The sequence below is a fragment of the Miniopterus schreibersii genome (genome assembly GCF_964146895.1).
Source record: "Miniopterus schreibersii genome assembly, chromosome: 1".
Taxonomy (NCBI): domain Eukaryota; kingdom Metazoa; phylum Chordata; class Mammalia; order Chiroptera; family Miniopteridae; genus Miniopterus; species Miniopterus schreibersii.
The window spans coordinates 161,993,124-162,020,137 of NC_138101.1; the positions used below are offsets into that span (position 1 = coordinate 161,993,124).

The 27,014-nt window shown below is 49.5% G+C and overlaps 1 protein-coding gene across 2 annotated transcripts in view; it reads right to left on the reverse strand.

Annotated features, from left to right (window-relative positions):
- Nucleotides 1-27,014, reverse strand: part of MEGF11 (multiple EGF like domains 11) — a 330,575-nt gene that overhangs the window by 60,551 nt on the left and 243,010 nt on the right. For both annotated transcript variants that reach the window (XM_081155271.1, XM_081155272.1), the window contains exons 6-9: nucleotides 15,113-15,359; nucleotides 13,685-13,805; nucleotides 7,177-7,313; nucleotides 2,341-2,553 (exon numbers count right to left, since the gene is read on the reverse strand). In XM_081155271.1, the coding sequence (XP_081011397.1) occupies nucleotides 2,341-2,553; nucleotides 7,177-7,313; nucleotides 13,685-13,805; nucleotides 15,113-15,359 (718 nt within the window). The remainder of the gene's footprint in view (nucleotides 1-2,340; nucleotides 2,554-7,176; nucleotides 7,314-13,684; nucleotides 13,806-15,112; nucleotides 15,360-27,014) is intronic.

A 27,014-nucleotide genomic window follows, 5' to 3' on the forward strand; every position in this document is an offset into this window, starting at 1 on the left:
TAGTGGTGAGGCTGTGGAACCCTGAGTTAGATGAACTTTGTGAGTGCTGGGGGCTCAATCACTGGGGCAGTGTGCCAAGAGAAAGGAGTGAAATCTGTTTAATATATAGGACAGACATCAGCTCAAGGGCAGAACCACTTGCTCTGTGCCAGGCACTGTGCCACGCTGAGACTGCAGAGACAGACAAGCCAGACGCTCCTGTCCTCAAGGAGCCCAGGCTCATGCAGACTCTGAGGAGACCAGCCTGGGGGGATTGGCTGCCAGGTACTCTCAGAACCCCCACTTCTATGCAGCACTACTGCCTTCCAGTCTCTAAAACATGACATGCATTAAAGACAGTAAAGCAAATAATCATCAATATTGGATGGGCTGAGATTAGCGACAGAGAAGAGGGAGTCCCTTCCAGATTAATAATGCATTGAGGACTCCTTCAGAGAAGGGATAAATTATGCAGGGCATGGCTGCTCAGGCACAGGAGGGGAACAATAGCTCTTTAAATTTGGGGGTCGGTTGGATCTCTATGGCAGGGACTCGCCCTGCGGCCTTGCTTCCTGTCCCAGATAGGGTCCTGCCTTGGCTTCCCAGCAGGGATGGGGGTTTCTGGTGCTGTCCCCCAACCATGGAACAGCCTGAGCTAGCTACTCAGTCCCCTGACCAGTCATGTGGGACCTCTGTGTTTAGAACTTTGGAGCTCTCACCCTCCCTCCAGCCCAGATGCTACCTCCTCTAGGAAGCCTTCCCTAACTAGCATAGCAGTCTCCAGTGGTGCTTTCTGCACATAGCCCTGGGTCACAGTGACTTGAACACGATGTGCACCAGCCATATATATTTCATTGATTCTAAAATGCACTTTCTCCCACATTTTCCCATCTCTGATATTGAGTATGCTACACAATCAATGGTCCGACATGGTTCCGTTGATAGTTTTTTCCTTTTTCAGTAGTCCATAAAATAAAGCTGTACCTCACTACTGGTTTTGAAGAAATATGGTAGCAGGTGCTCAGTGTGTGTGACTGCTTCAGACCTGAGTACCTGAGGGCTGGACTAGTGATGAGGGACCCTCTATTTCCTCCTTGCAGTCCAGCCCTGCAGGCACTCAGTGTGCTGAATGAATGACTGAGTAAATGAGTGCTCAGCTCATATACAGGCCGACTCTGTTGGCTCTAAGGCCCCCTACAACAGTCTCCTTCCCAGCTCTCTGCCCTTGTAGGCAGCACCACCCCAACTGCTCAGCTCCAGGGACTGAGGACTGAGGACAGATTTCATCTAAGCCATAACACTCCCCAAGATGCTTCTGCTTGCACTGGCCAGAGGCTATTGATTTGTGGAGAATCAAAAGCTGGAAATGAAGAGGGACCAAGGCTAAGTCCTGGCTGTCCCAGAGAGAGGGGTGCAAAAGGCAGCGGCACACACTGCCCCGAGCAGCCAGTCCCCCCCTGAGCTGTCCTGCAGGCCCAAGGGGAGAAGGAAGACTCTTCCTGCCCTTTACCACCCAGATAAGAGGCAGCTACATAAAGGGCTGTGGAGAAGTTTGTCTGGGGCTGTCAGCTTTGTTTATAACCAGAGGGTGGTGCCTGCTGGTGTGAAGCAGGACATGAAGGGAGCTGGGAGAGGTGGCCCAGGGCAGCCCTGCTTCCTAGATTCAAGCTCCTCTAGAAGCAGGGTGGGGCCAGCTTCAGCCCAGGTGTCTCCAAGCCTCAAAGGACAGCGCAGGGAGAGGCTGGCTCTAAGCCAAGGCCCTAATGAAGGGCCTGCCCTCTGTCCCTCCTGTTCTTCCACCCCAGCTAAGGCCTGCTGGGACTGCCCTCTCTAGGCCCAGGGGAGCCACACTGATTTTTACAGTCCTGTCTAGTACTGGCCCTCTGTGGCTCCTGCTTCTGCCCTGGCAGGCCTGTCTCTGGGCACCTTGGGGTTGGGGAAGCGTTTGGTTAAATGCAGTGTGGAGGAAATACTCTCTAGGACAATGCCCGCAGAGCCTGTGGCACCCAGAGCCAGCCATCTCAGGCCACTAGGACTGTGTGACTTGACTCCACCCCCACCACACTCCGCTGAAGGTCACCAGGCTCCCTCTTGCTCCTGGGTGTGGGGTCTCAGGTTAGCCCATTTTTAATGCTGACAGCCTAGTATGGTGGACAGAGGCAGGTGACCTGGGTCCTGGTCCTGACAGTCTGCGTGGCCTGGGCTTTCCCTTCTTTTCATCCAAGTGGTCAGCAAGGATGGTTGCTGAGGTCCCAGGCCTTTCACTATCCTGCCTAGATGACCAGGCTGGAGGTGGGGGCCTGTGCCCTGAGAAGCCCTCTCTCCACTAGTGCCCACCTCACCCCTCACCCCAGTTTGTACCTGATGCTGTTGTCGGCATCACAGGGGCAGGGCAAGGTGCAGCCTGGGCCGTGCAGGCCCTCGGGGCACAGCCGCTCCTGGCAGCGTGGGCCTTTGTAGCCAGGCTCACACTCACAGGCACCGGTGGTGGGTGAGCACTGACCCCCATTGTGGCAGTCGCAGCGCTGTGAGCACTGGAAGCCGAAAGTCCCGAAGGGGCATTCCTCTTGGCACCTGTGGGACAGCAGAACAGGGTTGAGGCTGTGCCCCTCACCTGCCCTTCCAGATCCATCCAGCACGCAGCCCCCAGCCTCTAGGACTGGAGCTGGTGTGCCACACCCCTCAGCCTCCTCCCCCTTCCCTCTCTTCCAGAAAGTATTCAGCAGCAGTCACCCCAGTCAGTGTCCCCTTCATGCCAGGTCCCCTCAGTCTCCGAGCACTGAGTTTGTGCCATCAGATTTCATTGATTGTAGGCCTTATGTTTTTTTCTTTTTTTTTATTGCAGTAAAATATATGTCATAAAATTTACCACTTTAACCATTTTAAGTGTATAGTTCAGTGGCATTATGCCCATTCATATTATTGTGCATCCATTACCACCATCCATCTCCAGAAAGTTTTCCTCTTCCCAAAGTGAAACTTCTATATTCATTAAACACTAAACCTTACCTTTGAAAACTGTACTTCAACATCTCTGAAATCAGTGGCCTTATAACCGATGGCATGTCACAGCGCAATTATCAGTGTTTTTCATTCTTAGCAGCATATAAAATAATGATGCATCTTAAAATCGGTGGCATCTTCGATTTGATGAAATGGGGTAATTTCACTTCTATTCGCTGTCTCTGTTGTTCTGAGTCTTTCCCTATTTCACACTGGTAAGGGTCCTCTGCCAGCGTGGACTCTCCCCATGAGTACAAGAGGCAGCCTCTTTCATCAGACTAGAGAATTCCCCTCCCCCATCAGACTGGAGAATTCATCTTCCTTGGTCTGGGGGTTGCCTCAAGGCAGGGGCTGAGCCTCTCCCATTAGCTGGCAAGCCCCTGCCTGCAAAAACACTGGGCTCTCTCTGTGTCCTGCCTCTGCTCAGTCTGGTACTTGGAACTCCCAGCATAATGGTAGTTATTTGACAGACTCACAGCCACTGGTTGCGGATTCTCTGCGGGAGGGTGTGACCCCTGCCGCTGATGGCCGAAACCCCTGCACATGCCCCACACTCCTCACCCCATCCCAGGGCTACTGCCCAGGGGATGCAAATTTATTGTTGGCTCCTGACAAGTTAAGGGGTAAACCTGGGGGCCTGTGGAATAAAAGAGGTGGGAGACCCCTGAGTCCTAGAGATGAGCAGAAATGGCCTCTGGGGTTTTGGATTATTCTTGTCCTAGCACTGCTTTGATGGTGCAGAGAATAGAGAACCTACGGCCCTGACATCTGCTTCCTCATCATAAAATGTGATAAGAACTGAACCTCACCAGGTTCTTTGAGGATTAATTGAGGTAATGTGTGTAAACGTTTAGAAAGGTATCCCATGCATGGTAAGGGCTCAGTAGGAAATGTTATTTCCTCTTCTTATTATTGTAAATATTGTTTTTTGTAGTTCTCATAACAGAGCTCATATGACTTTCTACCTCAGATTCTGGCGTAAAAAAAGCTCAAAGGGAAGAATTTTAAAATATTAACAATGGAGTGGACTTGGGGGATTACAAGTGTTTTAATTCTCATGTTCCCCTGTTTTCCAGGTTTTCTACAATAATCTGGAGAGGGAAGGGTAGCAATAAAAAATGTTTAAAAATACAGTCCTAGTTTATTAATCTTGGAGAGTCCTGAGTTGGAACCAGTGTTCTCCACAACAGGGCCAGGAGACCTGTGTCTGGGTGACCTCAGTTGCCTATTGTGAGGGTGAGTGGCCAGACCCCAGTGATGCAGTAGAGCGAACCAGCAAGTGCCTGCTGGACGGGGCAGCCAGTGTGTTGGGCACAAGTCTTGGCAACTCCACAGTGGGGTGTCTCTGTCTGTCTCTGTCCTTGTTGCCTTGAGCCCACAATGACAGGGAGAGGAGATGGTAACTGGGGTCAAGCCTTCAGGACTTCCCTCACAGGAAGATGCCACCCATTCTCTCCTCTCAGAGCCACTGTGGCAAAGGTGGACTGTGGCAGAATGGAGGGGGCAACAGGGGTAATGATGACTACAGCCCCAGGCACCAGGTAGAGAGGGGCTTCCAGCTGCTCGGGCCCCAAACCTATCCCCAGGCCCCCAATGCAGCAGATCTTCCCATCACCCTCACTTTGGAGTTGAGGAGGCTGAGATGCAGACAGGTGGGTGACTATTCCAACCTCATAAAGCCAGCAAGTGGCTGAGATGATCCCAGCTCATCTTCCTACAAATCTTGCTGCATTTTAGACAGTCTGAGGCCTTATGAAGGAAAAGAGAAGAGAAAAAAGAGGAAGAGGAAGAAAGAAGGGGATGTCTGGAGAAGGAATGGGAGGTGGAAGACAGGCAGGAGGTGGGGAGGCAGGATGCAGGAGGCAAGGAGGGAAACTGAGGCAAAAGGGGAGGACAGAGCTTTGAAGAGCTGAAAAAAACACTTTCTGAATTGCCAGCCCCTGTTCAGCCTCAGAATGGATTTTTCCAGGAGTCACTAAGCTTGGTTTGCTCAGATGTTGCAGACATCAGGGGAAGAAACCCAAGCCAGGAGATACCTCCTGATGCCTCATCCCTTTCATGGGAACATTCCTGCTCCCTCCCATCAGCAGGACAAGGCAGATCCCAGGACAGAGCTTCCTCTGAAGGGCACGTCCCACCCTGCCATGTTTATGAAGTGACTGACTCCACGGCCCCAGAAAAAGAATCTGGAAATGAAATATTGACAACCTAATCCATTTACATAATCAGCTTCTTTTTTTTTCCTACTCACAATTTAAATAACTTATTTATTTAGAGATCAAGCAACGACTGCTAATGAATTTTACACAAAGCACGCTAATAACGGGGCCTGTGGAACAGAAGGGTAATCACAGCAGGAATTAGTTTTCTACTTAAACATCCTTCCTTTGCAACATATCAATCTAATGTGTCTGATATTGCCATTAACAACCAGATACATTGCTCAATTAAATTACAAAATGAGCTGCAAAGCCCTCGTTACGTTTCGTGTTTAATTTGCACTGGATTCTGCCTATCCGGGGAGACCTGCATTATTACACCCACTCAATTTTAATATGCTCGTGATGATTTGGGGTGGGTTAATGCAGCTGTCACCCACAAAATTCATGGAGGCAATTTCACAAAATATTAAACACCAGGCAGCCCGTTGAGGTGGGAAGCCCAAATGTTACCCAGCCCTTCTACTGATTGGTGAAGTTTGCTAGAGGACTCTGAGGTTTTTGGGATTTCTCTCTGTTCCAGGATCAAGGGCTGGGCCCCACCAAGAAGAGGGATTAGGGCTACTTCTCCATTTGGGACATCTTGGCATTGAAAATCTAGAGTGCGAATGAGACAGGGTCTACTGGTATTGAGTATAGCCAGTTGGAGCCCAGGGCCTGCTCCTCTCCAACAAGTGGGCTACATTCCCTATCCTGGGAAAGTGGCCTGAAACAAAGGGGTCCTGTCCTGGTTCCTGGGTCTTCCAGCTCCTATCCCTACTGGCTCATTCTGTGTGTTTCCTTATTGGGGGAGATGGTGAAGATGGGGAGGTGGGCTCAGTGCTTCAGTCCTAACTCTCCTACTTCCCCTAAAGACCCAATCTCTGGAAGAGATCAGGGAAGTTCATGGAGATAAACCCTGGCTCACAAAGAGATAAGATCTGACTTGAAGACTTCAAGCTACAGGAAAGCAACCCCATGGCTAACAATGGAAAAGCTCTCTTCTGGATATCAATAAGGATTTGGGGCTGAGTCCAGTGAGAGTTGGAGGCACCAAGTTATGTCAGACAGAAGCAGGACTCATTGGTTGATTCAGCTCTGATCTCTGCTTCCTAATGTTACCTGGACAGGGGAGGCAGAGGAGTGGCAGACAAATATTCCTCTCATCCCACCTTGTCAGGGCAGAGTAACCAAATCCAGGGCCAGAGATGAAATGTGGATCCCACAGAATGGGGTGTGAGAGCCTCCTCTCTACTGCCCCTCTCTCTGCTCAAAGAGAGACATGTGGGTGAGATGTGAGGGAGGAGGCTTGGCCTTGGTCTTGCAGGCAAATGTCCTCTTCCAGCTCTGAATCTGTTCACCACCAGACACACTGGTGGTTGTTTCACATTCTTCCACAGCGCCTGCCCTATCATCATGGCATCCTTCCTACTGTGGGAAATGTGCCCACACGGTTATTCCTTAGGTATGTGTTTTGTGGACTATCCTCTCTGCAAGTCTGGCTTGATCCCAGGACATTGGCATCCTTGTTCAGTCTGCTTTCAGGGCATAGGCCCCCAGAGGATGCAAACTGATGTCAGTATCCATTTGGCAGAACTCACATTAGGAATAAGAAATCTACTTCTAGAAGAAATGGTGTAAAATGTGTGAACTGAGTTGGCACGCTGGGCTTCTTTGGATTATCAGTGCCGTTGCCTCCCTCCAGGAGGACAGAAAGTAGAAGAGGTAGTAGGTGCTCACCTGCTTCCCCAGGTGAGTCAATGCAAGTTCAGGGCTCAGGTCACTGGGCTGGGGAAGGGGGTACATTCAGCAGTCCAACAGTGAGGAAGGACAAGTTGATAGATTTCCCTGGCAGGACTCAGAATGCTTTCTGAGAAAGGAATGGGAAAGCTGGCAGGAGGATGCTGTGGGCTGGTAAACCTCCGCTGTTCTCTGCAAGGCTGTTGTGAAAACGAGCGATATGAACAGCAAGGACAATAGTTAACATCATGCTTACCTGTCCCCCATGTATCCTGATGTGCAGTGGCACTGCCCAGTCACATGGTCACACTGTCCTCCATGGTGGCAAGGACAGTCCTGGCTGCAATTCTGGCCAAATGTCCCTGGTGGGCAAGGCTGGGCACACACTGCTCCCTGAAACAGAGGAGGAAAGGCATGCATAGGTGGTGCTCCTGAGATGCAATCCTAAGGCCACTCTCTCCTAGAAGTGGCACAGCTGCTACGGCCTAAGGGACCACTCCGTTCTCTCAGTGGGACTTTCTCCTCAATCACAGAGGCACAGGAAGTTGCACATCATGGCTCCAAAGCCCCATTTTAGAGATGGGCAGATAGGCCAATTTGTTTATCCCATTATTCAGCACACATTTATTGAATGCCTGTTGTATACCAGGCACTGTGTTAGACACTAAGGATATAAAAATATGAGTAAGACTCGATTCCTGCCCTCCCACTCTACTGGGAAGAGAGACAAGAAAGCTGGTAACTAAAGTATCAGGTGCAAAGTGATTTCACACTGGTGCACAATGAAGTGCTGACGGAAAAACAAAGAAGAAACTGTGATTAAACATGATGGCCTGGAAACACATTTATCTCCACTTCTTTCCCAAACTCCGCTAACACAAGAGTAAAGGGGCGAGGGAAGGTATAAACCTACAAGGACAAAAGGAATGGGAGAGGAGACCATAGAGGGCAAGAGATCTCACTGTCAGAAGATGGAAAAGCAGATGGAGGAATGTAACTGCTGAGGTTTCTGCTTTCTTGGCAATGCTAAGTACCTGCAAAGGGAGTGTGGGAAGACATCAGGTTGCTGTGTAACCTCAGAAAAGCTCACAAATCAGAGACAGCAGGAACCTCGGAGGGCTAAGGTGCAGGTGTGAGGAGACAGAGAACTATTTGAAAACTTAAAAAAGAGGAAATTAGACCCAGGTTTTTGCCCTCTTTTCAAAGAGCCAGATGGCTTCCCAAAACTGGCAGTTTAGAGAGGTTGACCCACACAGGCTTTGGACACAGGGATACCAAGCTGAGGGTGGGGGTTCCATGAGAAACAGGGATCCTGCAGAATTCTGCCTGCTGAATGATCAGACCTTCTGCTCCCTTCCCCACACAGCTCCTAGAATGTGGATTCCCAGACTATATTCCTTGTGCCAGGATTCTGGAGGATTCCTTTCTGGGGACACTGAGAGCTCGAGAGGAAAGACCTACAGATACTGATACTTGAGGATCCCATCAGTCAACAAACCTGGCATCTATCCCTGCCCCCAGGCTTCCAACCAGCTTTTCCGAGGCTTATGGTAAAATACAAACAGGTGGCCAAGGAGCACCAGATATTTGAAATGAGGTTCTAATGTGAAAGGATTCTAACATGAAGACTTGTTAGAAGAAGACTCCTAACAAGAAGGCTCTAACATGAAAGAAGACCAAAGCAGACAAATAGACAGAAGGAACAGCGCAGGCGGCAAAGAAAACAGAAGAAAAAGCCTCTGGGATAACGAACGTGAATATCCTTATGCAGCTCTATGAAGAAATATGGAGGAAAATACCAGAAGAAACTAAAAGACTTGAATATGGTTGCCTTTTGGAAGTGAGATTTGTGAGTGGGGCAGGGGATGACTTTCCCCTCCCTCCAGTATTTAGCCTTGTGGTATTAGATAACTTTTTAAATTATAATATGAATCTTAGATCTTTATCAAATGGAAATTATAGCCTGCTCTTTTCTCTTGCTGCCCTTCCAGCCTCTCCCCTGCCAGAGGTAATTATTTCGCTTATGGAGATCAAGGATTCTCCCACAATTAATTAATCAATTAGTTCAACACACAATTATTAAGCACCGATAATTGCCAACCCTGAGGCAGCTAGTTTAGTCAGGAAAATCCTGCTGACCAGAGACATCTTCCAATATCATCCAATTTACTTGTAATGAATTAAGTGGGAGGCCTTTTAGCTCAGATGTCTCCTCCACATGTAAGTCAGACAACAAGGATCTGCGAGGGGGAAGGGAAGGAAAGGGAAGGGACAGTGAGGTGAGTGTGTGTGTGAGGAGAGCAATGGGGAAAAGCTATGCTACTCAGAGGAGGGGTCCCTCTTCCTCCTGGAGGTGGTAGGGGTGGTCCAGGTGTGGCAGGGGCCTGAATTTCGCATTGTACCCCACAAGCGTAGGGATTCTTGAGGGAAGAGAGTTTTTCTGGCCATCCTGAGTTGTCCTCTGCAGTCCTGGGGTGGACAAGGATACTATGACCCTGAAAAAACATTTTGAGCCTTCTCGGGGGGGGGGGCTGCGCTTACACCTCCTACCTCCCTAATTATGGAGCACTGTGGAGCCTTCATGTACTTACACACACACACACACACACACACAGACCAAAGCTCCCCGAGGAGCGCAGTAGGAAAGTTTGGTGCACAGAATGTTTCCCTCCATTTCCTGGGGAATCAGGTACCCTTGACACTTCTCTGTATTCCCCAACTGCAGGCATCCCGGGTCCCTAAACCCCTAGGCCCCTCCTCAGGCTTGAGTTCCTGGGGCCTTAAAGAATTTAATACCTTGGAAAGCCTGCTGCCTGGTGTGGTGGAAAGAACACTGGACTCAAAGTCAGGACTTGGGTTCAAATCCCAGTTCTACTTCTTCCCAGGTGGCTGAGCTAGGAGAAGTTATGTGATTGTTCTGAGCCTCAGTTTCCTCACCTATAAAATGAGAGTGGTAACCCTGGGTCTCTCGGGTGGTTCTAAAGATTGAGATTAGAGATGTGAAGAAACAGTGTCATAAAGAGCAGGCCCTTAGTTAATACTGATTCCACCCAAGTGGGCATCTGATGAGGTGGCGTGTGGTAGGAGCCCAGAATAACCTGGGACTGAGAAGAGTTGAAGTGAACCACATAACTAGTCTATTACTGCTGGTTAGAGAACAGCCTTTGGGGGAGAGACGGGGGGAGAGAGCAGGTAGGAAAGTGCCAGCTTGAGAGAGGGCTGTGGACTTATGGTTTCTCTCCTGCTATTGTGAGCTGAATTGTGTTCTCCCAAATCCACATTCTAGGAGCTGTGTGGGGAAGGGAGCAGGCCTGATAATTGAGCAGCACTTTAGAATGTGGCTGTATTTGGAGATAGGGCCTTTATAGAGGTAATACAGTTAAAATGAGGTCATTAGGGTGGGCCCTAATCCAACATGACTAATGTCCTCATAAAGAGATTAGGACACAGAACAGGGACAGAGAGAAGACTATGTGAAGACAGCCATCTATAAGCCAAGGAGAGCAGAATCGGAAGGAACCAACCCTGTCAACACCTTGATCTCAGACTTCTGACCTTCAAGACTGTGAGAAAGTAAGTTTCTGTTGTTTAGGCCGCGCAGTCTGTGCTCCTTTGTTCTGACAGCCCTAACGCTCCTGCCCTATGGTCAACTGAATGCGTTTCCAATTGTAGAGGATCTCGGGTGGGTGGCACCTGAGGTTGGAGATGCAGTGAGGCGGTGGTCCTGCTCCTAACAGGTTAGACCTGTTCATTGGTTTTGTCAAAATCTGGAGACCAGTTTCATTTTAAGTGGACAGTGGCTAAACAAAGCATTAAAAAGGAGGGGGCCAAGATGGTGAACGAACTCAAGGCCATGCCAATGAGACAACTCAGCCTCTCTAAGCATCTGAAGGCCTTTCTAATTATCACTGTGGTCCCAGGCAGCATAGAAGCCCTCAAAGAACAGTGAACAGTGGGTGGTGTGGGTGCTGTGGAAACGATCCAGGCCACAGGGGCATGGGACTTTAGAACCATCCTTCTCAGACCTGAGCTTCTATGATTCTACAGCCTTAGCTCCACACCCCTCCATGGCAACTGATCCTATTTCTCAGCTCTTCAGACCCATTTCTTTTGTGTTTGTGAGTGTGTCTGTGCATGTGTATATGTACACACTCTATCCAGCCTCCACCATCAGACTGGGAACTCCTAATAGGGGTGATCACATCTCCTCCTACCTCTACATCTGTCTGCAGTGCCTGCTCTCATCAAGCTAATCACAACTGGTTTCTCTCCTCTGAAAGGTCTGAGAGCCCAGAAAAAGAGAGGAAACAACTCCCCAGGCTCTTTGCAAGGCCTCCCTGCTGGAATGGGTTCAGCACAGCTGGGCAAGTGGAGTGTCCTGTGGGCATACTCAGGGCCTAGTGGCCAGGAATCTGAGGAGGGGCCTGCTGGCAGCTCCTCTCCAGCCCTGCACAATGCCTCAGTTCTTTGAGGGGCTGCACTGTGTGAGTTAGCAATTGCAGTCTTTAGATCTCTGAGTGTGGCTGAAGCCACCTGGGGCCAACAGGAAAGTGAGGCCACGGAGGATGAAAAAGGGAGGACCCTTCTGCCCAGCACCCTCTCCTTGGCCCCAGCCCTCCCTGGGAGGGGCCTGAGCTTCATGACACTGGGACTTTGCATGCACGAGGGTATTAATAATTCATACAAATCTGCAAGTTAAATGCTGTGTCAAAAATAGAAATGCAATTGTCTACAATAAAATTAAAAACAAAGTCCCTGAATCCAAAGCTTCTATCAACAGAGTTTCCTGTATCCTGGAGGAACAAACTTCTCACTGTGCTGGGGAGAAAAACAAATCTCTCCACATACTGGCTTCCTCCCTGTCCCCTCTTTGATTCCCAGTCTCAGTCAGTCTTCCGGACCCCGTCCTGATGGTTTTGATCTGACCTCATTGCCTGACCTTACTGCCTGCTGCTGGGCCTCTGAGCACCCAGCCGGAGGGTGCCGGGATTCTGGAAGCTGGCTGCAGGTGACAGGGCCTTTCCAGAGTGTGAGTCAGGGTGGGAGAAATGGGCAGCTGTGGGAGAGGCGGCGGCAGCCCCTTTGTCCTCCTCAGAAGATACAGACAGACAGACAGACACCAAGGGTTGGGCTTCAGGAGTTAGGAGACCTGGATTCTAGCTCCACCTCCCTCTTAACCAGCAGTGTGACCTTAGGCAGGTCACTCAGCCTCTGGGCCTTGGCTTCCTCACCTGAGAAAGGAAAGTTATTCATATACCAGTGGTGTTCAAACCTTTAAAAGCTGGGAGACCCTATTTGCATGTGAAATCTTACCTAGAACCTCAGTAGAGAAAGTATGCCTAGATTAAAATGGAGAAGTGGGAAGGTGTGGGAGCCAGAGTTCTAATTATTAGGATCCCCACCCCCACTCTTATCCCTTAGAAACCCAAGGGTTCTCTGAAACACAGAAGGAAATCCTATGGTCCCAATCAATTATTCCCAAATGCATACCTGCAAACACAGTTGGCTGCCACAGAATCATCTGGGAGCTTATTAAAAATAGAGATCCCCAGGCCCCAGAAGATCTCTGGTGGATCCTAGGAATCTGCATTTAACCCCAGCCCCCAGTGACTCTGGTGTGCAGCCAGGTTTGGGTGCTGCTGGGTTAGATGATCCCCCAGGTCCTTTCCTGCCCTAAAAAATTCTGGCAAATCTGTGCTTGTGTCAATGGGCCCTGCAGACATCCTCCTGTCTGCCCCACCCCACCCCCACCCCCACCCCCTGCCCGTGACCTAGACACGCACAGCCTCCTGAAATATCCTGCTCCTGCTCAGCAGCCCTGTCCTCTTTGGCTTTGCAAAGCTTCAGGCCCCAGGGTGAGGCAGCCAGCTATGTCATTGAGCTTTCCCCCAAACAGGAAAGTCAGTGACTCGCTGCTTCTGAGAAGTGTGGGTCTGTGGACAGTGAGGAGGGGCACTGACAGGTGGAGCATGTTGGCTAAAAGGAGGCTTGTGGATTGTCTGTGGCATCCAGATAACACAACCAATTGTCGAGCGCTTGAGTTTTCAAGGCACTTTGGACATGCACTGCCTCACCTGAGCACTCACCGACCACGGCAGCTAAGAAGGGCAGGGCTGTTGTTGCCAGTTTTGCAGATGAAAAAGCAGAGACCAGAGTAATTAAGGGTTTTTTCAGGGTCAGCATTGAATGTGAAACCTAAATTTAGGGCTGTTAAGTTATAAATCCCACCCCCTTTCCCACAAGGATGGTTCTAAGACTCCAGGCTGCATCAGAATCATCTGGAACACTTGTTATAATGCAGATTCTGGGGCCCACAGAATTAGAATGTGTGTGTGAATGTAGGGGATAGAGGCTGGGAATCTGAAGTTCTATAAATGCAGGTGATCCATACCCTGCTCTCTCCCCACCTCCCCCCATCCGTACACCATGCTCTTTCTTCCACTTTTGGTCCAGAATCCATGGCAGCTCAAGTGAGTACCTATGCCCAAAGACAGAGCTAATCTATGAGAAAAATTCAACAACTTGGCACATGAGGGACCACAGGCTCAGAGAGGTTAAGTAGCTTGCCTTGGGTCACACAGCACTTAGATGGCAGACCTGGGATTCAAAGCTGTATCCATGGCAGTGTCTAACGATGCCTATGACCATAAATAGGAGGGAGGGTATTCAGGGTGGGAGAAGAATTTAGCTCTCCAGGATGCGTGTGAACAAGTGATGCTCAGACCTCTTACAGTGCCTCCCCCCGATCCAGCAGGCCCACCTACCGTCCAGCCTGGGGGGCAGGCACACTCGCCAGTGATGTGGTGGCAGGTGCCCCCATTCTGGCACGGGCAGCGCAGCTCACAGTGAGCCCCGTGGCTCCCAGGTGGGCACAGCTCCTCGCAGCTGCATGGGGAAGCAGAGGTGTTAGATGCAGCAGCACTCAGATCAGGTGGCAGGGCCCCAGTGCTTCCAGTCCCAAAACTCCAGGGCTCCCTAGGAATTACCGAGTTCACAGTCATTGTGAACTGTACTACACACAAGGTCAGCTGAAATGCAGTCCTGCTTTTTGCCAGGAGGGGGAAGCAGGGCTCAGATATAATGACCAGGAATGTGTGCTTGGGCCAGTCCCTGCGGAATGCCTTAAGTGCTTTTAGTGTAAAGAAGAGTGTTCTTCTGAGGAGGGAGAGCTGAGGAAGGATTCCCTAAGAAGGAGAATATTTCACGTGAGTCTTGAAGTTGAAGTTAGTTTCACTAGGAGAATGGGAGGAAGGGCATGCCTGGCAGAGGAACAGCATGGGAAAAGATACTGAGAAGTGGCCATGGAGCCTGCCTTCAGGAATTTGCCTAGATTCAGAGAGAGGGGGAATCTGGGGCAAACTCCCCCAGGCTCTGGAAGGCTCTCAGTTACTGCAACAGGCTCATGTGTAGGAATGGGCATAGGGTTTCTTGGCCTTGGGTCTTAGTCCAATGACCCTGGCTTCTAGCTGGAGCTAGCCCTGCAGCTGGCCAGACATGGGGGCAGGCAATACCCTCTTTCAAGGATGTGTCTGTGGCTAGAGTCCTTCCGTGCCCTCTCAGGATCTAGGGCTGCTGGGAAGCCACTGAGCTTTCAATGTGTGTGTGTGTGTGGGGGGGGCGGACTTCAATCTTGCCTCTGAGGGGGTCTCAACAAAGCAGTCTTAGAGGTACTCTGTCAATACAAGACTCAGCGGGGAGCCGGAGTGAGGGGCTGTGTGGGGTCTGAGGGAGGAGGTAGGGGAGAGGAACAGGCAGAGTAAACTACCCAAATCTATGCATGGTATCTCGCCAGGGCCCTCACCCTGCTCTGTTTTAAATGGGCTGGAAGGGCCAGGACCCAGATGAGCAGAGGCATTTGGGTTATGATCAGAAGAGAATGACAAGCTAAGGTCTGGGCCCTGACCAGGAAGGGACTCCTGGGAGGAGTTTAATGAGCTCCTCTGGCCATGGGAGCACCCATCCATGCATAGTGTCAGCTTACACCAGTCACCCTGGAGTATGGGCAAGGTCTGGGTATTTAGCCTCTGCAGGACTTAGGGTCCAAGAGTAGGATATTTACAGCCAGGACTATCCTGACCTTCCATCTGTTACCACCGCCCTACCCACCTGCAAGGAGCAGGAGGGGAACATGCAGCTGCCAAGAGGTCAGCTGGATGAGCCCTCCCTTCCACGCCCAGTGCCATTTTACTCACTAGACACCAGTGTAGCCAGGCGCACAAAGGCACTCGCCGGTGCGGGGGTCACAGCTGGCACCATGTCGGCACTGACACGGCAGCTGGCAGCCCTTGCCGTGGGTGCCAGGCGCACAGAGCTCCTCGCAGCGCCAGCCACGGAAGCCAGCAGCGCACACGCAGGCGCCAGTGATGGGGTTGCACAGGGCACCGTTCTGGCACTGGCACCGGTTGCTGCAATGGGGGCCCCAGTGGTCACTGTCGCAGCCTGCAAGAGAGGAGCAGGTCAAGGCTGAGGGACCCTGTGGACTCTCCTTGCAATGGGGGTGGGGAAACTAAGCCCAAGCGGCCCTCTGTCTGTTTCGCTCTTCCCCATAGGAGGCAGCAAGGGGTATCTGGGTGGACGCTTTGGTGCCTTCTAACCTCCATCAGCTCTTCCCCAAGCCACCGAAATAACCAATCATACAAGCTAAGAAGCTTGTTTCTTCAACGCATCTCCCAGTCCCAACCAGTCCTTTGCAACCAATGCCTCCCAAAGCCCCCTCTCCTGTATTGAAATTCTGGAAGTGCCAGCTGTTTACCTTCCTCTGCTTTTGCTAACTCTTCTTGGTTGGCTCTGTTCCTCTCAGCCAGGCCCCTTTTCTTAGGGTCTGCCACTCCTCTTCTCTGTGGCCTTACTCCTCTGCTTGGCACCTCCCCAGCCCAGCTCCCATCTCTCTCTCCTTCCTGCCCTTCTCCTCTCTTTCTGAGACTCATTAGGGTCTCACCTCTTGCACCCTGTTCTCTGTGAACATGTCTTCTAACTCCCGGCCCCTCCCCTGGCTCCATCTTTCTGTCGCCCCTCCCGTCTCTCTCTCCTGCTGCCTTTTCCGTTCACTAATGCCTACACCCCTGGTTGTTTCATCTTCAGTTCAATTTCATTACTTTTCAAGCAGCCAACTTCAGAAGGAGCAGGAAAAAGAAATGTTTCCCTAGGAGGTGACAGACAGCCTTCAAGATCTTTATATGTAATTAAATGTTTCAAAGAGTGATATCGGAGCCAGCTTTGTGGAAATTCTATAGCTGTGGAAAGGGGCTGAATGGCAGAGCCCCCGGTAGGTCACCCAGCCTGCTGCCCCAGCCCACTCTAATCCTCAGCTGGTGCTACAGGACACAGAACAACAAGATGTCCTCAAACTCCTGCCTCATGCACTCAAACCCTGGCGTAGGGATGAATGTGGAGTTCAGGCATGGACAGGCACAAATAATGTTCAATGGAGAAAGATTGCTCCTAGCTAAGGAGACCAGGCAAGACTTCCTAGAAGACAAGGCATCTGAAGGGAGCTGTAAAAGATGTCTCACTTGTCTGCCTATCGTGTTGACCAACTGTCCCAGTTTCAGCACTGAGAGTGCCGTATTCTGAGAAATCCCTCTGTCCTGGGCAAACTGGAATAGCTGGTCACCCTACTGCCTGCAGACAATGAGATGATTTATTGAACTTTGTATTCCAGTGATTCTAGGGTTTAGACACTCAGAGAGGAAAGAGGGCAGGTGGGTGGGATTGGGAAGGTGTTATTGGGGCAGGCTCAGTATGAACAAAGAGACAGTGACACTCAAGTGCTGGGCATGTACAAGAGCACAAGGTTCTGGTGAAGCCAGTGACTGGGTCTTTGGGTGCTACCAAGCCCCCTGCATGTACCTCCCACTTGCTGACAACGGGCAAGTGATCAATGTCATGGAGTCTGTCATCCTTCAGTAGATAGAACCACTCTAGGCCCAGAATCCTAATCACCCTATTTTGCTTTATCCCTCATACAAACTGAGCTGCCAAAATATGAGTGAACCCCACCCTCTATTTTCCACCTGGTACTACTGTGAGTGAGGCGCAAATCAAGTCCAATAGTCAAAGGAATTTTGGGGAAAAAGAATAAAGCTGGAGGTATCACGCTTCTGGATTTCAAACTATATTACAAAGCTATAGTAATCCAAACAGTATGGTACTGGCATAAAAACAGACATGTAGGTCAGCAGGCCAGAATAGAGAACCCAGGAATAAACCCATGCATATGTGGTCAACTAACTTACAATGAAGGAGCCAAGAATATACAATGGGCAAAAAACAGCCCTTCAATAAATGGTGTTGGGAAAACTGGACAGCCACATGCAAAAGAATGAAGCTGGACCATTATCTTACACATACATAAACATTAACTCAAAATGGATTAAAAATTTGAAAGTAAGCCTTAAAACCATAAAACTTCTAGAAGAAAACATGGGCAGTAGGTAAGCTCCTTTGACATCAGCCTTGGCGATGTTTTTTTTGGATTTGATACTAAAAGCAAAGGCAACAAAAGCAAAAATAAATAAATGGGACTAAAACACACTAAAAAGTTTCTGCAAAGCAAAAGAAACCATCACCACAATGAAAAGACAACCTATCAAATGGGAGAAAATATTTGTAAATTGTTTATCTGACAAGGGTTAATATCTGAAATAAATAAAGAACTCATACAACTCAAAAAAGCAGACAATCTGATTAAAAAAATGAAACAGAGGAGAAACAAGACGTCGGCGTAGGTAACAGCTGCACCTGCCGCCTCCCGCAACCACATCAAAATTACAACTAAAATACAGAACCACCGTCACTCAGAGCCTCCTGAGATCTGGCTGCACAGAAGCCCTACAGCCAGGGAACTGAAGGAGCACGGAGACCGTAGGAGGGGCGGAGACGCGGGCGGATCAGGGCTGAATCCCCGAGACGCAGCCGCGGGCCCACACCCGGTGCCGCAGTTGAAGCCGGGAGGGAATCTCGGGGGTGGGAGTTTCCGAGAGGAGTGAGGGGTCCCAGCCCCACAGCAGGCCCCCAGCCCAGAGCTCCAGGGCCGGGAAGAGACGTCCCCACAACTCCGGGCGGTGAAACCAGCGGGGACTGTCCCTGAGGGTCCCCGAGGCTGCGGGAGCCCCAGCAGCTCCTCTTAAAGGGCCCGCGCACAGACTCACTCGGACACGCTCCCTCCGAGCCCAGCACAGGGCAGCAGCCTGAAAGGACCTGGGACCCTCGGGGAGGAACTAACCTGCCTGAAATTGGGGCGAGAGCTGGAGGGCGGCTTCCTCCCAGGCGGAAGGGCTGGCAGAGGCCATGGCTCCTTTGGCGAGTCCTCTCCGCAAACAGCCGGCAGGCAGGCACCATATTTGAATCGCCAGCACCTGACTCTCACCTTTGGCCCCGCCCCGTGATTCCCGGAGGCCCCGCCCCCCCACCTGCAGCTCATCCAGGCCATTTCCAGGGGCTTTTCTGTGCAAGTGGCCTCTCGAGCCCCATGCTTAGGACTTTCCTAAAATCTCTCAAACAAGCAGCAGCGGGCCCCATACAGCTTGATAAGTGGCCCCAGGCCTGGCACTAGCGGCAGCCTGCACTGGCTCATAGCTGGGCCTCTCCTGGACACCTCCAGCCCAGCACAAGTAGCAGCCAACTACGGTTTGCTGTGTAGCTCATTTTGGGTGGCCCTGGGCAAGGCACTGGCACAGGCTGACTTTGCACCTCCCGGGAGGCCTCAGAGACAGTGCAATCCAGACTCGGCCACGCTGGATTACAACCCTGCCACATCCACAAGTGACACACTCAAGGGGCACACTTGGTGAACACCAAAGCCCCACTGAAGTAAATTCTGATCCACAGGGGTGTCTACAGCAGAGCAGCTCTCTGACTGTAGTTGCAGCTGGTCCTCACAGCTGATTGGTCTGGGGGTCAGTTCCTCCCAGTGACGCCAACAGCAACCAAGGCTCAACTACAACAGGACAGTGCACACAGCCCACACAGGGGAGCACCTAGAAGGCCCAGCTCAGGTGACTGGGGAGGCTGAGCCACTGGACCCTACAGGGCACCTACTACACAAAGCCACTCTACAAATTCCAGGAGACAGAGCAGCTCTACCTAATACATAGAAACAAACACCAGGAAGCAGCAAAAATGTGGAGGGAAAAAAAAGTCACAAAGAACAGAAAAAATCTCTAGAAAAGGAACTAAATGAAATAAATCCAAGCAAGCTAACAGATACAGAGTTCAGAATAATGGTTATAAGGATGCTCAAGGATATTAGTAAGAGTATGATGAAAATAATTGAGAAAATCGATGACATAATAAAGGACCAATTTGAAGTGAAGGCTACATGAACTGAAATGAAGAATAATTTACAGGAAATCAACAGTAGAGTAGAGGACGCTGAGAATCAAATCAGCAATTTGGAACACGAAGAAACAAAAAACACCCAACCAGAAGAGCAAAAAGAAAAAAGAATCCAGAAATATGAAGATAGCATAAGGAGCCTCTGGGACAACTTCAAGAGGCCCAACATTTGTATTATTGGGGTGCCAGAAGGAAAGAGAGCAAGAAATTGAAAACCTATTTGAAAAAATAATGACAGAAAACTTCCCCTACCTGGGGAAAGATATAGACTTACAAGTCCAGGAAGCACAGAGGGTCCCAAAGAAGAGCAACCCAAAGAGGCTCACAGCAAGACACATAATTAAAATGCCAAAGGTTAAAGACAAAGAGAGAATCTTAAAAGCAGCAAGAGAAAAGCAATTAGTTACCTACAAGGGAGCACCCATACGACTGTCAGCTGATTTCTCAACAGAAACTTTGCAGGCCAGAAGGGAGTGGCAAGAAATATTCAAAGTGATGAAAAACATGGAACTACAACCAAGATTACTCTACCCAGCAAAGCTATCATTTAGAACTGAAGGTGAGATAAAGAGCTTCTCAGACAAGGAAAAGCTAAAGGAGTTCACCACCACCAAACCAGCACTACAGGAAATGTTGAAGGGTCTTCTTTAACAAGAAGCTAATGAACAAAAGAATCTGATGAACTAAATAGATCCAGAGACATTGACACATGCAACAGACGATCATATTTCAGAGGAAAGAGGGAAGGGGAGTGGAGGGTGGGAAGAGATTAACCAAAGAAGTTATATGCATACATGCATAACCCATGGACAGTCAATAATGGGGTGAAGGCCTGGGTAGGGGGTGGGAGCAAGGTGGAGGGGCTCAATTGGGGGGGAAAAATGGGACACCTGTAATACTTTCAACAATACAGATAAATTAAAAAAAAGAAAAGAAACAGATGATGGTTGACTGAGGGAGTATCCAGAAGGGGACAAGAGTCCAGCTGCATTCATGAAGTAGAAGCAGCAAAGACTTGGTGATTGACAGGGTGCTGAGGGAACAAAGAGGCGGGAGGGAAGATGTCACCCCAGCTCCAGATTAGGCTGCTGGGTGGATATTGGTATCACATGTTTACAGGAAACACAAGGGGAAGAGGAAATATTGAGAAAAAGAAAATGAGGTTAATTTTAGTCACTGTCTAAGGGACACCCAAGGTGGCATTCAAAACCCATTCACTTAACCACTACCTTGATGCAGTAATATTTGTATGCTTTCATTCTTCTATTTGTCCATCCAACAAAGATTTAGCAAGTACTTGCTAGTGCCATTTCGGAGTGTGCAGTCTATTGGGGCAGAGCAGCCGGAGCGGCATTTATGGTGCATGGTGAAAGTGCAATCATCAGGGCAGCCAGGGCATTAGAGAAGCTCATGTAAACCTGACAATACGGGTTCTCAGGCCAGATTGCTGTGTGTGTGCATATGCACATGGATAGATTTGCATCCTCATGTATGTATGTGTGTTTTACAGGGCTCCTAAAAAATAGGTAGCAAGAGTGCTATGTCACAGTAGGAAACCAAGGAAACAAACAGAAAACATGTGTAGACTAAAAAGCAAAACAACTCGCAGTCATGAATATAGGGGCAAATAGCCCCTCATATCCAATTTAAAGTAGTCTCATTAAGGAAGCAGGGAAGTGTGTAATCCATTCTGCAGACATCCCCTCTCCCCTCCCCCAAAGTGATTAAATGAAAAAAAGTTTGAGTTCACAGGGATGAGCTTCAGTTATCTAGAAAATCCACTTACAAACACCTCATTCCCCAGCAATGACAGAAATGAGGCAGAGCTGCAGTGAGTCAATTATGAAGCCTGTTAAAGGTGAAGAAAAACTATTATCATTAAAATTACAACAAATTTTGCATTCTTCACAGATAATCACAAACTCTTCCCAATTTGGCCTTGGAATGTCACTCCCTCATGCACCCCCCCCATCCCTCACAGATGCTACTTCCTAATTATACTTGGCTTCCGCTGATATTTCAAGTGGATATATCTTTCGGGCAACTAGTGAGGGCTTTAGGGGCAGCCAGAAGTGCAAGGCCTGGCTTGTTCTGTTCCTGTAAGCTGGCCAACTCCCCCCTTCCCAGCCAGTGGATCTCCCTGCTGACCTCCCTCTTCAGACTTTGGGGCCCAGGCCTAGAGTCCTCTGGGCTCCCCACAAGGGGGAGTGGCTACACCACTCCATTCTCTACAGACATGCTTTTAAATTTGTAACTACAGTTGATTGAGCAGTTAAAACATGTCAGGCCATGACATAAAGGCATAAAATGAACTTTCTCATTTAATTCTCACAACAACCCATTTGTAGGGGGTGCTATTATTATCTCCATTTTGCAGATCAGGAAAACAGAGACCCAGTGAGGTTAAATAGCTTATCCAAGGTACACAGCTAGGGAGTGCCTGGGTGTTTGGGCTTCTACCCCTGTTTCCTACTGGTCATGATCTGGTGTTGATGGAAGAGGGGACTTGAGATGTTGGCAGCCAGCTGGGCTTAAACGGCTACCTTGGATAATTCACAAAGAGATGGGAAGGCAGAGAGCCCCGTTTTTCAGGAGTTGGTTTATGTGTGAATGGTGGTCATAGATCCCAGGTTTTTCCATGACTGGCCCAATTTCACAGTTTTATTTTCTTCAGTTAAAATAATTCATTTATTTAGAACACTTTCTACGTGATAAAATATATATAACATACATTTTGTCATTTTAATCATCTTTAAGTGTACAGTGAGTTCAGTGGCATTCATTCCATTCACAGTGTTGTGCAGCTTATCACCGCAGTGTCCAAAACATTTCCATCATCCCAAACGGGCACTCTGGAACCAGTAAGCAGTAACTCCCCATTCCCTCCTCCCTCCTGGGAACCTCTAATCTACTTTCTGTCTCTATGCATTTGCCTGTTCTAGGTATTGCTATAAGTGGAGTCATACAATGTTAGTCTTTTGCGTCTAGATTCTCTCACCAAGCATAATACTTTCAAGGTTCATCATGTTGTAGCAGGTATTAGTGCTTGATTCCTTTTTGTTGCTGCATAGTATTTTGTTGTGTAAATATGCCACATTTTGTTTATCTCTGCATCTCTTGATGGACACGTGGGTTGTTTCTACCTTTTTTGGCCACTGCAAATGCTGCTGCTATGAACACTGGTGTACAAGTGTTTATTAAAGGCACAACTATGTTTTTATGCTTTATTGACTTTCTTTATTAGGAACGACTTGGCTGACCATTGTTTTTTTTGTCACCACTTCTATTTAAGCAGGTTTTGGTGCCTTGTGCCAGATCTCCTCCATTAGCCTTGCAGTCTCTGTGCGTTGCAGTAGGGGAGCTGGAGTGTGTTCTTGTTTGTAGCTGTTCCCACCTCCCACACGTACAAAGTCTTGCCCAGTGTCCTGCCCAGAGCTGGGCATGGGAAGAGCCTCGAACAGTGCTGACAAGGGTGGTCTTTTCAGTGACCCAAGGGCCCCTCCCAGCTGCTGACGAGGATCTGCTCCCTCAGACAGTGGCTCTCAGCCTACCTGCTCATTAGCAGCACCCTGGAGGTTATAAAAACACTCATGCCTGGGCTTCACCCCTGGACCATCTGATCTAATTATTCTGCGGTAGTGGGGCTCATTACAGGCCCTTTAAAAAACCTCAGCAGGTGAGAACTATAGTCCTTCTGGTAACCTGCTTTCTCACTGGTCCTCTCAGAGGGATGAGCAGGAAGATACTGGGCCTGAGGCAGGGGTGGGAGAGATGGATGGTTCCTCCCATTCCACAGATGGGAACCCTGAGACTGGGGTGGGAGAGATGGATGGTTCCTCCCATTCCACAGATGGGAACCCTGAGACTGGGGTGGGAGAGATGGATGGTTCCTCCCATTCCACAGATGGGAACCCTGAAACTCAGTGAGGAGGAGGAGGAGCCACCGCTAAAGAGAAGGTCAAGCGTTAAGAAAGAACCTGGAATCCACTGACCCTTAGCTGCCCCGGCCTGTACTAAAGCCTGAGCCAAGCCCCCAACCACCACCCTTTAGCAATGGAAAGGCTTGAGGTCGTCTGAGCATCTCCTAGGAATGGCCCATGGCCCGAGTCTGTCCCCCACGGTCTCCATGCCTCCATTCATCCTAAGAAGAAGTAGGGGAGCTGACAGGTCATGGGATTGCTCCTGAGTTTACAAAGCAGCAGGCATGGAGAGATGGAGCAGCAGCCACCAGAAACCATTCCAGCTGATAAATAAGTGACTTTCCAGTGAGTGAGACCATTTGTCAACTGACTGGCCCCAATAAAAAGCACAGGCACATTTTCAGAGGTTGAGCCCCTCCACTCTTTCCAGACCCAAGTTGCAATTCTGAGGGAGAATCAAAGGGTGGGTCACAGCCACTGCTGTGCAATCCCAGGTAGCGCCCTCCTCCCCCTCTGGGCCTCTGTTTTCACCTCTGTAAAATGGGGGGAGGGGTCATTAGGTTGTCATAAGTGATCAGGAGCAGTCCTGCACAATAAAGAACTATGCTTTCCAAGTGCCAGTGCAACTATCACCACTATGTGCCAGTCCTCATTAAGAAATACCAGTAAGGCTCTGGATGGTGGCTCAGTTAGTTGGAATATCACCCCATACACCAAAAAGTTGTGGTTCCATTCCCGGTCAGGGCACATACCTAGGTTGAGGGTTCAATCCCCAGTCAGGGTGTATGCGGGAGGCAACCAATTGATATTTCTCTCACACATCTGTGTTTCTCTCTCTCTCTCCCCGCTTCCTCTCCCCCACCCTCTCTTCTGAAAAGCAATGGAAAAAAATATCCTCAGGTGAGGATTAAAAAAAAAAAAAGAAAGAAATACCAATAGGTAAATGCTGGGGTCTCTCCCCATTCTGATTGTGATTCTTTGCTCTGTTGCTAAATGTTCCCACTCGAGAAATAGGCCAAAGGGGATGAGGTAGGAGGTGCATTTGTCCTTGTATGGAAAAGAAAAATCTGAGGTGGTTACCCAGGCTCTGAATTGAACCATTGCTCAGCTCCCTATCTTTCCACCACTTAGATTGTTAGAATTAAATATTAATAGACCACGGTGCTGTAGATTAAAACCCAAATCTCCTGACACAGTCCCTAAGCCTAGAAGATGCTGACAGCACAGGATTATAGTGATGTATCATTAGCTCTTAGTGATATATTTATTACACTTGTTACTTCCTCTGTGCTATTTAACCACACTGTCTCTATCTCCTTTTGAGCTTAGAGGGGAGGCGGGATTCATGGGGGCTGCATGGGATTTAGGTGCAGGAAGAACCCCCAACCGTGTGAGCTGTGTTCTCAGCTGGGTTGTTTCATTTAATTCTCTTACTAACCCTGTGCCATGTATTCATATCTTGCCTTGTTCCAAAGAGGATTTGAGGCACAAACCATCTGAGTGGATGATTATCCCATTTTTCAACTGAGAAAACTGAGGTTCAGAGACATTAAATAGCTAAATAGGGTTTCTCAACCTTGGCATGGTTGACATTTTGGGCTAGAAAATTCTTTGTTGTGGAGGCTGTCCTGTGCATGATAGAATTTTTAGCAGCATCCCTGGCCTCCACCTACTAGATGCCAGTAGCACCTCCCCCTCCACAATTGTTATAACCAAAAAAGTCTCCAGATATTGACAAATGTCCCCTTGGGGACAAAACTGCTGCTGATTGCAAAAGCAGAGTCAAGAGTCAGAGACTGGTTTTTCTTACTCCTAGGCTTTAGAGGTGATCTCATATACCCACCCACCCCATTCACACATTTTACAGGTCAGGAAACTGGCGCAGAGAGGCTGAGTGACTTGCCTGTGGCCACACAGCTAATGCCCTGGAGAGCTAGATTGGAACTAGCTGGCCATGTCAGTCTAAGACTCTTTCCATCCCAACACATCAGCTTTTGGGGGATGAGTTAGGCTCATTTATTTGCTTGCCAAACAATTACTGAACACCTACTATGTTCTAGGAGCTAAGAAGCCCACGTCGGTTTGAGGAACACAAACAAATAGGAAATGTTGACCATCAGAACCTGGGATGACTGGAGTGGTGCAGGGGAGGCTCCCGCTGGGGAGGCTGCTGCTGGGGTAACTACAATTAGGGAGAGGCCCCACTGTCAGGTCAGGGGTCAGGAGGCCCTGGGGGCTGGCAAGGTCTCAGGGAAATAGGGCTGGAGGAGGGAACAAAGCCAGTGGGTACATCACAATGCTCTGACTAGTCAGTCATTTCAGCTCATTACCTTCCTCATCTCCTCCCCATAGCTATAACCATAGCTCCAGGTAGCCAAGTCCATTTTAACCAGACATCAGGTCAAACTATCAGGAGGGAGGGGGGAGACTCAGTAACTCCATTTGATCAGAGCCCTGCATCTCTCTGTGGACAGATGCATCCGAGTCGGCCTGCCATTCCACCCTTAGGACTGCATTCCTTAAGGTCCGCAGGAATCCCCATGTTTGTGTAGGTGTACATTTGTGTGTGTGCAGGGGGGGTTATCAGTCACATTATGAGGCATTAGCAGCTATTAATACCCCAATTATCTGTTAATATCCCAGCAGCAATGTGCAGACCTGGAAGGCAGATTAGGAAGAGAGTGTGTGTTTGTGTATGTTAAGCTGCTTTTGGAGAGAGGAGATGGGATGGTGTGAAAGTCGAATTCATCAACTTCACAGGAACTGTTCTGGATGCAGAATGCCACAGTATTGTGTGGACAGATGATAGGAAAGAAGAGTAGGTGTTAGTTACTTGCAGTACCTAACTTGTTCAGTTCAAGCCACAACTCCTCAGGGTAGCTATAAATACCCCCATTTTACAGAGGAAGAAACCAAGGTTAGGTGTGGTAAGTGACCGGACCATTATCTCACAGCCACTGTGATCTTGGTCCTGTTTTCAATCAGGGATATTTAACAACAGAGCCTCAAACCGCAGAGCATTGGGCCAGAGCTGGAAAACTGTTTTTTTCACACCTGTGCTCTCCTTTTACAAGAGGATATCAAAGCCCAGAGAGGGAAGGGGCTGTCCAGGTCATCAGTGAGAGGCGGGAAAGGGTGCAACTCCAGGATGCCACTGGGGTCTCTGGGTGGTGCTGATCAGCAGGGCTGGTGGGCTCTCCACAGGTGCCCGCCCAGCCTGAACTCGTCACTACCCCTCCACCCTCAACACCTCTGCCCTCTGCTGCTCCCATCTCTGGGATAAAAGCGCTTCAGTGACCCCAGCCCTTTTGTCTCATATACTTCAGCTATAGGGTTGGTGAGGGACAAGCTTGGGGCTGCCACAAATGGACCCAGGGGCCGGCCAGTGCTAGTATGCTTCAGCTCTGTTCAACCCTCTCCCCCAAACAGACTTTTAATGAGAGCCCAGCTCCGAGCTGCCCAGCTCCTCTGATCTGCCTGCATCACTGCCTTTGAAGCTTCCCAGCCCCAAAGACCATTTATCTCCACAATTTGCCTAGAAAGCCTCATAAATCATGTCTGTGCACAAAAGAATTACCTCTTTGGAAGAGCCTTTCAAAGGCGGCCGGCAAAGACAACACAGACCTGCCAGGGGGCCCACCCCATTGGCCCTGCCTGCTCCCCAGCAAGGCCCACCCCTCACTTTCCTATCGAAGCTCCTGAGCAAATCCCAGGCTGGGGATGGGGAGGTGGAGAGGTCAGGGTCAAAAGGAATCAGGTGGAGCTCCACAGCGTGGGAGTGAGGCCCCCAGGTGTGGGCTCTGAGAGACGTGAACTCACAGTCCACGCGGAAAAGGAC